Source organism: Carassius auratus, chromosome 18, assembly GCF_003368295.1.
Source record: "Carassius auratus strain Wakin chromosome 18, ASM336829v1, whole genome shotgun sequence".
Classification (NCBI taxonomy): Eukaryota; Metazoa; Chordata; class Actinopteri; order Cypriniformes; family Cyprinidae; genus Carassius; species Carassius auratus.
Genome location: NC_039260.1, coordinates 13,177,725 through 13,188,887, shown reverse-complemented (window position 1 = coordinate 13,188,887; position 11,163 = coordinate 13,177,725). Strand labels below are relative to the sequence as shown.

The window sequence follows — 11,163 nt, the reverse complement described above, 5'->3', positions numbered from 1 at the left end:
AAAAAACTAAACCAGCGGCATAACCAGATGGAAATAGACTACAAAATAGATTTACACCTGCTCTGTCCTCTGTCCATGACACTGGCTCACAGCGGAGCTGCCAGTTTTAATCTGAACAGCTCTTAATGCCGAGTGGATGGTTAGATGCATGATGGGTTAGTATTAACAAAAATAAATAACAAATTAAAAAAATAAAGGTCTTTTCAGCATTGAGGTAATAACATTACTGTTTTTTTTTTTCTTAATCATCTTGTCTGTTATAAATTTGACTGGTAAATGAATGATAAAGAACTATATTAAAACTTGTTTTGTCATTTGTACATTGATTTTAAAATCAATTCAAATCATAAATCAGATTTTTTTATGAAAAAAAATTGGGGATTTAGTTTAGAAATTGGGGCTCTCACTCATCGCGATATGCAGAAATAGCAGCCATTCTCATCACCCTACAACTTGCTACATCCCACAACATAAAAGAACTCCTCATCTGTACCAACTCCAACTATGTCCACCTAAGGTCTACGTGCCATCTAGCTGGATGGAAAAAGACTCAATGAATTCAAGACAGTTAACAACAAGCCTTTCAAACATTAGGAACTCTTCCCCACACCGGTCACTCACATCAACCAGTACAAGACAAAGACCTCAATGACCAAACTGATGCCCTCGCCAAAGCAGGTGATTACACAGAGAGTCCTGGGCATTTCCTGCATTCCCACCCACCCCATCAGTGGCAGCCATGACTAGCTGCCAGCACTCCACTGGTGCGCAAACCCCCACCTTCTCCCACATTTAACTCTCACTTCAATTTGCCGTTGATGATCTCCTCACTCTCCATGCTTCAGCTCCAGTGCTACCAACCATTGCCACTCACCTGACCTAGATAAGTCAGTTGACCTCCGCCAACTTCACTCAATCAAGCACATACTGCATCTTCCCTGAGCCACTAACTGCACCAAAGCTCGTAGTTCCTCAGGGCCAAAGGGGAATGATGCTGACACACGCCCATGATGCACCATGTGCTGGACACCATGGTGCCAAGGCCACCTAAGAAATGCTCAAGCAAGTGGCGTTCTGGCCTGGCATGCAGCAAGACATGGCAGAATATGTAAAAGGATACCTTGTGTGTTGCCAGTTAAAACCGGCAAACCTAAACCACCGACTACCTAAAACCTAAACCACCGCTACTACAATGGAAAAGATTGACCTTCCCATGGTTGGATCTCAAAATAGATTGGCAAGGACTCCTGCCACGGTCGACATGAGGTAACAAATATAATCCTCACCATGGTTTGCGAATTCACAAAAGTGGGTAGAGTGGAGGTTTTCTTAACCTCATTCAGTGTCCTTGTGTCCCTTTGTGTTTACCTTTTTCCTTCCTCTTTGTGTTTTTTTCCTTTTCTTCCCATACTATAATTTCCTTTCCATTCTAGTCTCGGTCCCCTAATAGCTGCTAATTGCTCCTTCTTTCTGCACTATCATGAGGGTGAGTCATATGTCATTTATGACTCACCCTCATGTCGTGACGACAACAAAAAAAGGGTTAAATATTTCATGTCATTTTTATTGACGCGCACATATTTAATTTACAAAACAGAATCAGATAACTTATCAGGCATTCCTACGCTGACTGCTCCACAGACTAGCTACAAATCTTGCACCCTTTGTTTGGACATTTAATTTTTGGCGGCTTTTTGAAAAAAAATACACCAATGCCCTATCATAAGGGAATGCCTCAGGACAGGGTCCATTGATTGAGATCCTCAAACAAGCAGCCAGGTGTTCTCCTTGCAACTTATTTCTGAGGTCTGTTTTCACCTAAGGACAGAGCAAAAAAAAAAAAAATTACCACAAAATGCACTAAAATAAATAAAAATGATTAATTATTTGTTGTGCTTGTCAAATTTAAGTTCTTGCCCTATTTATTGTTGAAAAATTGTGTTCACATGTTTACACTGGAAACTATGCCTACAAGAAGGTTCAGGCAGGGGTAGAGGTTGGCCCACTCATCAATCTCACTCACCAGCAGTCTTAGGATCTCCTTCTGGTCTTTGTTCTTGAAACAACATTTGGCTTACCATCATGGCATTACTGTGTTGTGTTGGTGTTGTGAATCATAGTTTAATTTAGTAATCATTTTGATACACCCACCTTGAAATAGAACCACTCCTGCACTACCTCATTTTCCTGTTCAGGGCAAAATTTCCTGTCAAGAGTCTGCAGCTGAGAGACCTTTATTATTTCATCTTCCGAAGTAGCTCTACCAAGCGGTCCCAAAACACAGAAGGCCCCAAAAATGTCCAGATCATGGAACCGTCTGTCCAGGTGTGTTTCCAGGCCAGTGATGTAAGGGTGGATGACCTACAATGAACAGACCATCAGCATATTTTTAGGAAGAGCCTACACCCACCTTAACTACAGTCATTAAAGGACCTCAAAATTAAAATGTCCTAAACATTTACTCACCCCAATGCCATCCAGATATCCATGTCTTTCTTTCCTCAGTGGAAGAGAAATTACGTCTTTTTAGGAAAGCATTTCTGGATGTTTCTCCACAGAATGGGCTTAAATGGCAAACAAATTGTAGAAGTCTAAATCGATGCAGTTTCAAAGGGTCATCCAGAAATGTTTTCCTACAAAAACATAATTTCTCTTCCACTCATATCTGAGTGGCATTGGGGTGAGTAAATGTTTAGGAATTTTGTTTTTTTATTTTGAGATGAATTAATCCTTTAAGGGCCAGGCCATAGAGGACCATTTAGAAGAAGAAAAGGAAAATTCATTAGTTTTAAGGCATCTCGCTGGAATCTGGCCCACAGCTCCTCCCTCGACACTTCGTGGATATCTTGCCCTCTCCTTTTCCTCTCCTCCTCATGCTGTATATTGAAGGCTCCAAGTCCTTGTGGATCATCGAGGTCCTGATGAAGGCAGGAATGATCCAGGCAGTGGAGTCAGTCCAGCCTCTCTAATGCTCCTGAGAGTCTGAATAGTGACAGGAACCTACATTTATATAAAAAAAAAAATAGCTGCTGTTTAGTAGACCTGCAAACAACCCTAATTTCAATATATCAAATTAAACTGATAAAAAAAAAAAAAAAAAAAAAAAAAAAACATACCTGCTCCTTGATAGGTAGAAAGTTGACATGTGCTTTTTGAAAGACTTTGGACAGGCATGCAAGGTGTGGTAAACATCAGCTTGGAGGTAAACTGCTACCACAAATCTATATGTAGCACAGAATGTGTAAAGGCCCATTGCCCCTGGACATCTTCTCACCTCTGCAGTCCTTGTAGCATTGGCAGAGGTGGCGCTCAGGTTCCTCTGTAGGGTCTCGATGGCTTTATGCTGAGAGAACCAGCATTTGTCCTTCACTTCCTGGAAACGTTGCAATTAAAGACTGATTATTGGATATTAATTGACAGAAGATAACTACAATGGTATCAAATTACTATTACCTTTGTTTTCAAATCACTGACAACCCCCGTCAGTCCCGAGTCCATACAGTTTTTCGGTTGGGAGGCCTTTCTTCAAGATAATATTCTTGACAGTTGCGACAATAGTGTCTGCTTTGCCATCAGCAATATGGACCAAATCCAGGAAGTGATTAAACACTAGTCCCTCTTTATCTATGGATCTGAGAGAAAGCATAGGCAAGTAGAATTCACAGTTCATTAACAGCACCCAGAATTTATCAAACAAAATAAATGTTCCCATACCGGACATGCAAGTCAAGTTGCCTGCCGACTGACACATCTGTAGTCTCATCAACTTCCAGGCTAATTCCCTGTGATGGTTTAATTTTAGTAAGAATTGGCTCCTCTATGACCTCTGCTAAGACCTCAAGCATGTCGTCAATAATATGATGAGATCTATAGTTATTCCTCCTGTCAATCTTGACATTGGGAAAAGGGAAAAAAGGACTGTAATTTTTATTTATTAATGTAAAGATTAAATGTAATCTTAAGTAATGCCTAAGTGACCTTTACCTTTAATTTCCTGAAGTAGTCGCACCCTAGAAGCTCACCAAGGCTCAAAAGTTTTGGATAATTTGTGTGGTGGGCTAGTTCATTTTTTACGAGCCAGTAAAGGCACTTGAACCCACCAATGACTGCCTCATGCTCCAAAACAATAGTGGGCTCAAACGAGTTTATGACTGAGATGCCTGTGACAAAAATAATAATAAAACTATTCGAAAACTAAAAGTTTATACTTGTTTTTGAAATTGGAACCTACCAGAGGCAAGAGATGCCTGGCATCTGATACTGTCCTGGTGGTGCTCCATAGTGATGTGGCGTTCCAAGTAGTCTTTTCTGTATATAACGGCTCCAACCTCAACAAAAGCCCTATTTGCGCGGCCTATCTTAGGTACAGGCTTGTGTTGTCTGCATAGTCGACAAAACATTCCTAAAAAAACAAACACAGCAGTCAAAGAATTACAATTAATAAAATAATGAAATTAAAATATTTTCATTATTGTTTCATGATTACACAAATTATGCAGTTTTGCTGTGTGAGGTACAGCCAACTCTTAAATTGAGGCATCATTAGCCACTCTGGATCAAATCCAGTGTCTTTGTGCTTGCTGCTTGTGCTTGCTGTCCTGTCTCCAAGTCACAGACAAATAGAAATGGGACTGCTCTTCCTGAAAAATCTGCTTTTCTGACCTGCCCTGCTTCTTCACCTCCCTGTGTTTGCTGTTAACCTCACCTGTTGCTTCAGCCCCACCTGGCTCACCCACAGCAGCAGCATGTTGGCTGCAGTCCTCCTCTTCTACATCTCTACAGCTAACGTTCCCTGCGCCTCTCTTGCTGCTTCAGCAGCACTGAATGAAGCCTGGAAATATTCAAAATAAATTAACCGAATAGCTTATCACAAAGGTCAGAATAATAATCTTCAACATGTGTTTCTTTGCTTTGCTATTACCTCTGGTCCAGACTGTATTTTCTCCTCTGGACGAGCCTTTTTAAATCGTTTAAAATATTTTTCAATATTCATCTGGATTGAGTAAGCAAACAGTCTGTGTTATGATTAAAGGGGGGGGTGAAATGCTCGTTTTCACTCAGTATCCTGTTAATCTTGAGTACCTATAGAGTAGTACTGCATCCTTCATAACTCCAAAAAGTCTTTAGTTTTATTATATTTATAAGAGAAAGATAGTCTGTACCGATTTTTCCCGGAAAAACACGACCGGCTGGAGGTGTGACGTGTGGGCGGGGCTAAAGAATCACGAGCGCCAGTAGGCTTTTGCGTTGAGTGCGTTTGGAAGTTGGAAAAAACATCATCCAAAAACCATGGCTAACAGTCAGATTCAGCCGTTTATTTATGATCCAGAATCAGATCCCGAGGCTGAAACTGGCATGGGAGGCGGACGCACTAACAAGGAGGCAGAGATATTTTAAGCAGTTTTACTCAGCGCCTGCTGTTCCAACACACGATCGTCACCCTTTTTCGTTGGGACTGCATCATCCTTAAGAAATAAACGATACGCAAATCCGTCATCAAACTGGGCCTTGTTTGTAAAACAAGCATCTTCGAAATGCAGGGAACAAACAAAAACACTTGCACAACTCCGTTGATGATCTGTAAAAATAAACTCCATCCACTGGTCCCTTAATGCGTTTTTTTTTTTTTTTTTTTTGGTAATCTGTGCAGGGTTGTCTTGCCCTGGCAACCAAAAACACACTTCTTTTGTGACTTTTCGCGACGCTCTCATTCTGATCAGTGAATGAATGTCTGTGCTCAGCCTCTCAGTGCTCTGCTATACGGGAGCACGCACTCTTCCGGCAGACATGCCCTTAGGACCCATATAAGGAAATTCCGCTCCAACTAACGTCACACAGAGCCATACTCGAAAAAAACTTTACGAAACTTGTGACAAACCGGAAGGAGTATTTTGGGAACAAAAATACTCCTTCAAACATACAACTTAATTTTTGAAACTTTGTCCATGTTTAGCATGGGAATCCAACTCTTTAACAGTGTAAAAAACTCAGTATGCATGAAATAGCATTTCACCCCCCCTTTAAATACTTACCGTTAACATTAACATAACATTACCGTTATGTAGTAAGGGCAGTCGATATGAACAGCTTACAGCGTGTTACAGCATGTAAACATAGCTGATTATTAGCTAGGCTCCTTAATGCTTGCTAATGCATTTCCATTACCCTTCAAGTCGCGCAAATTGAAAATTAAGCTCAATGGAAACCCATCAATTTTGCAAAAAAGACTCCCATTTATTGCAAAAGAAAGGTTTTACGCTCGTGTGAGGTGGAAATATTTAGCAAAACTGCAATGGAAACAGTTTTTGCACATTTACAGTCAACTGACTTAGAAAGCGGGGTGTGTTTGAACAGATTACAAGACTTCTTTAATTCATGAAAGACGAAATAATTAGAGGAATATCGTTACTGGATTCTAAACCTTAAAGAAATGCCACAATCAAGACCTCATGTGCCGCTCACAGTATAAGGGTCTTTCCTTGTCATTAATTAACACGCTTAGGCCTAACTTACGTCTCTTTACATTAATATTTATAATAATAATGTCTAGTGCGGTGGCTGTGATATATATATATATATATACGATTTTTGGAATGACTGATCGCGAGATGGAAAAAATGACGTTTTAGTCGCATAACATTGTTAAAGAAACGGCCGTCATTTCACAATAGTTTTTTTATCAAAATGTTGCGAGAATCTCATTCCGTAATGGAAAGCGACAACTACATAGATTAACTTCTCAGACTTATGTTGTGTTAAGTGTTTATTACTAACCATTCAACTCCGGATTCATTCTTGAATCTTCGAGCACCGGAAACAATCCGTCCTCCAACGCATGCTTCTTCTTCTTTGGACGCTCGTGTTTTGATTCAGATCGTGCTCTAAGAGGAGGGGCTATTAGCTGCTAATAAAAACATCATCAAAGTAGTTCATGTGACATCAGAGGGTCTGTTAGAATTTTCTGAAGCATCAAAAATACATTTTGGTCCAATAATATAAAAAACTATGACTTTATTCAGCATTGTCTTCTCTTCCAGTCTGTTGTGAGTGCGTTCACTGCAGTGGAGTAATATCAGGTTTACGAACGAATCACTTGATGTAACCAGATCTTCTTGAACCAGTTCACCGAAGTGAACTGAACCATTTGAAACAGTTTCGCGTCTCCAATAAGCATTAATCCACAAATGACTTAAGCTGTTAACTTTTTGAATGTGGCTGACACTCCCTGTGTGTTAAAACAAACCAATATCCTGGAGTAACTCATTTCGTTCGGATCCATTTGCAGTATATTTAATAAGAGAATGGTTATACAGGCAGAGATTGGAGAACAGCGTCAAGTATGTCAGGGGATATCCAAAATCAGCAACAGTAACAGGCAGAGGTCAAGGCAGATGGCAAAGAATCAGAGGTGGTATTAGGGATGGCTGACGCGAAACTAATGTTTCGTAACAGTGTCGAGATCCCGAAGCGTAGATGTTTCGAAACACTGCTCCGAACTGTGATTCAAAACACCCATGTCACGTGACTATGGCTAAACGAAGCTTCTGCGCGTTTCATAAGTGTCTCGACCGACAGGTGGCACGCTTGCCGAGTCTGCGTTTGATTGACAGGGGCGGGAACAAACCACACAATCGCACATCTGTCTCAACTGCCACAAAGTTTAAAAGAGGAGTTAATGCACCTTCACCTCGTGGGTTTTTGTGAGAGGAGAAAGATTTTGAGATAGCGTTTACGATTTATTGACATTTATAGTGCGATTTAGTTAGTCATATTTAGGTTACATTTAAGTTAAATATATTTACTGATAAACTAAAGACAGTGACAGATAGTTAGGATAGATATAGTGACACATTTATATAGGCTAAGTTAGATATTGACAGATAGCACAGTAGTTAGAGATATAGAATTTAGATAGATTCATATATATATAGATAGATAGATTCATAGATATATAAATTTATATATGGATTCATATATTAATATATATATATATATAGAGAGAGAGAGAGATTCATATATATATATATATATATATATATATATATATATATATATATATATATATATATATATATATATACTTTCATAAATATATAGATTCATAGATAGATAGATATATATAGACATTAATAGAATAGAGAGAAATGGAGGCTCCACAGAAGAGATGCCGTAAATCTGTGGTGTGGGAGCATTTCCATTTGGAAACCCCAAATAAAGTGAGATGTATGTATTGTGATAGGCAGCTAGCCTACTTCAACAATACATCATCCATGATGCGCCATTTGAGGAGCACTCATCCTGCCATTTTGCAGTGTGCAGAGGATGGTAACATTCCCCCTGTACCTAGGCCTGCTACTGACACTGCTGGGCCATCTAAACAAGGTATACATTGTTTGATATAATATGTACTTCATGTAACACTGTTTAGAAAGTCCATAGTTTTAAATAGACTTAGGCTTGTGTCCACCAGCCTTACAACGTAACGTCAATCTTTTCCAAAACTCCCAATCATGTTGAAAACAGCTTCACTCTGAATATGTAAATGTAACATCTCACAAACTTAGTCACTGTATTACATAGATATTTTTATAGGCTTGAAGACAACATTTTGGTTTTCCTAATTGTTTTAATTTTATATTGTATTTGATCTGTCTTTGCACACTGAGCATAAACTTTTCCAAACTTGAAAAAGCTTTTTTTTTTTTTTTTATTTAGTTTTGTGAAAGTACTTTTAATCTTTTATCTTTATTTTCTTTTAAAAGGCAGACAGAGGGAATTGGATGAGGCTCTTGTAGACATGGTGGTAAAGGATTTGCAGCCCTTCACTATCGTGGAGGATGAGGGTTTCATGGCTTTTGTGAACAAACTTGATCCAAGCTATGTCCTCCCATCCCGGAAGGCACTTAAAACGATGGTAACCGAAAGGTACAACATTTCTAAGGAGAAGACAATGGAGGACCTAAAAAAGGCAGATTTTGTTAGCCTTACAGCTGACATGTGGTCCTCCATTAATATGGACGGATACCTTGGTGTTACTTGCCACTACATAACACCAGAGGCAAAGCTGGCAACTGTTGTACTGGGTGTAAGGAGGTTTTACCAAACACACACAGCCCAGCATCTCATGGAGGCTAAAGCTTTGCTAATGGCCGAGTGGGGAATAACCACCAAAGTTCAGTGTATGGTGACTGATAGTGCATCCAACATGATCTTAAGTGCCCAGCTACTGAACCTTCGGCATGTCCCATGTTTTGCCCACAATTTAAATTTAATTGTAAAAAGGCCCTAGATCAAACCCCACTCATCAATGAAATACGACAGAAAGCCAGAAAGATAGTGGGGTTATTTAGATCCAGCTGCAAAGCAAAGGACAAGCTTGTGGAGATGCAGGGCTTGATGGGCAGACCAGCTCTGAAACTGATGCAGGAGGTGGACACAAGATGGAACAGCACTTACGACATGTTGCAGCGCTTGTATGAGCAACGAGAGCCAGTGGGTGCAGCGCTATCAAATTTAAACAGTGATACTGCTCCGCTGACAAGTTTTGAGTATAACATTATACAAGAATCATTGTCACTACTGCAGCCTTTCAAACTCGCAACGACAGAGTTGTCAGAGGAACAGAGAGTGTCTGCTTCAAAGCTCATACCACTTTACAGGATGTTGCAGCACAAGCTATCGCAGAAAAAAGGCCAATCAGCACAGGAATCAACTGCACAATTAGGTAGGCCACAATGACCATACTACTGTATGTAATGTATTGGCCACAACTGTCATATTATTTTTTATCAATATAACCAATATGGTTTGCTTGTGTTTTGAACAGGCACACACCTGCAAGAAGGTCTGCACTCAAGATGTGGTGGGTACGAGTCATTCAGAGCCTTGGCTCTGGCTACACTGCTGGACCCAAGGTTCAAAAATGTGGGTTTTGGAAATCCTGCCAAAGCCCAGGAGGCTGAAAAGCAGATCACACTGGAGTGTGCTTCGCTGATGCGTTCAAACACAGCAACTCCTGGTAAGCAGTTTCACTCTTCATCTGACATTATGGAGTTATGTCATCTGAATAATTATGTGACTTATACTTCATATATGCTGTCAGTTTAGACTTAGTAACTAATTGTTGTTTTTACTTTCATTCAGAGCCACAGTCAACATCAGGCCCATCATCATCATCATCAACAACAACATCAACAACAGAAACCCAGGACAGTTTATGGGAACTTTTTGATAGTCGTATCCATGAAACCCAGGCGATACACAGTGCCACAGCAGATGCCACAGTAGAAGTTAAAAAGTACCTAAAAGATGCATTTTTGCCAAGAACCCATGATCCACTAAGTTACTGGAAAGAGAGAGCTGTGATTTTTCCTCATTTGTATGTCCTTGCTAAAAAATATCTATGCATGCCAGCAACAAGTGTCCCTTGTGAGAGGATTTTTTCTAAGGCTGGAGAAATTATCAGTAAAAAAAGAAGTAGGCTAAGCCCTTCCACAGCAGAGCAATTAATATTTTTGAATAAAAATCTAAAAAAAAAAAAAAAAAAAATTAGACCATTGTGGATTTATTTGTTTTATTCATTTTTCATGACCAAAATAACCTAGTTATTATTATGATATAGGATTATATAGGATATTATTATAGGATTTTAAAATATCACCACATTAACGAAAACAAAATATTTTTACTTATTTTTAAATGGCTTGTTGTCAAAGTTGTTTCAGATAACATGGGCAATTGGCCACTAGGTGTCACCGTGGAGACAGGTGTCAGTAAAGTTTCGAAGCCTCGAAACAAATACGGCACTTTGCTTCAACTGTTTCAGTGTTTCATGAAGCCTCGCTCTGCCCACCACTAGGTGGTATACACAATCCAAAATGGGAAAAACAAACACAGGGAAAACACTCGGAAATGCTATATGGGGCTAAACAAGACTTCGTAATGATTGAGTCCCAGACAGTTTATATAGGGGAGTGGTAATGGGGAACACCTGGTTGTGATAAGCCCTAAGAACGGGATTATGGGAAATGGAGTTGGAAATAGAATATGCCAGAGTCCTGAGTGAATTGCCCTCTATAGGAGTTCATGGACACTCCAGCTGATGATCGTGACACATGGCTTTCAGATATTTCAAAAGATGGCAACAAGTAATTGTTAACTATG

The 11,163-nt window shown here is 39.7% G+C and overlaps 2 protein-coding genes across 3 annotated transcripts; one reads left to right on the top strand and one right to left on the bottom strand.

Moving 5' to 3' along the window:
* Nucleotides 1-278: 278 nt before the first annotated feature.
* Nucleotides 279-7,757, bottom strand: LOC113118503 (uncharacterized). Of its 2 annotated transcripts, none has more exons than XR_003294327.1 (6): nucleotides 4,232-5,065; nucleotides 3,985-4,160; nucleotides 3,715-3,890; nucleotides 3,454-3,632; nucleotides 3,117-3,373; nucleotides 279-2,982 (listed from the first exon to the last, which is right to left on the bottom strand). XR_003294327.1 is itself a non-coding variant. In XM_026287734.1 (6 exons), exons 1-5 carry the CDS (start codon nucleotides 6,791-6,793, stop codon nucleotides 3,467-3,469), a joined length of 708 nt encoding a protein of 235 aa, XP_026143519.1. In that variant the 5' UTR covers nucleotides 6,794-7,757; the 3' UTR covers nucleotides 3,106-3,373; nucleotides 3,454-3,466. The 2 variants fall into 2 exon arrangements, 1 of the variants encoding a protein (XP_026143519.1); XM_026287734.1 differs by lacking the exon at nucleotides 279-2,982 and adding an exon at nucleotides 6,775-7,757 and having other exon boundaries at nucleotides 3,106-3,373; nucleotides 4,232-4,402.
* A 361-nt stretch (nucleotides 7,758-8,118) lies between these two features.
* LOC113118502 (zinc finger BED domain-containing protein DAYSLEEPER-like) lies at nucleotides 8,119-10,241 on the top strand. The gene is made up of 3 exons (XM_026287733.1): nucleotides 8,119-8,382; nucleotides 8,763-9,724; nucleotides 9,827-10,241. Exons 1-2 carry the CDS (start codon nucleotides 8,145-8,147, stop codon nucleotides 9,287-9,289), a joined length of 765 nt encoding a protein of 254 aa, XP_026143518.1. The 5' UTR covers nucleotides 8,119-8,144; the 3' UTR covers nucleotides 9,290-9,724; nucleotides 9,827-10,241.
* Nucleotides 10,242-11,163: the final 922 nt, after the last annotated feature.

Excerpts from the sequence above, each read along its gene's own strand:
- LOC113118502 (XM_026287733.1), top strand. The coding sequence starts at position 8,145 with ATGGAGGCTCCACAGAAGAGATGCCGTAAATCTGTGGTGTGGGAGCAT. Across the intron at positions 8,383-8,762 it reads TGCTGGGCCATCTAAACAAG|GCAGACAGAGGGAATTGGAT; the intron begins GTATACATTGTT and ends TTCTTTTAAAAG.
- LOC113118503 (XM_026287734.1), bottom strand. Across the intron at positions 3,891-3,984 it reads ACTACTTCAGGAAATTAAAG|ATTGACAGGAGGAATAACTA; the intron begins GTAAAGGTCACT and ends CCCAATGTCAAG. Across the intron at positions 3,633-3,714 it reads CAACTTGACTTGCATGTCCG|ATCCATAGATAAAGAGGGAC; the intron begins GTATGGGAACAT and ends GCTTTCTCTCAG.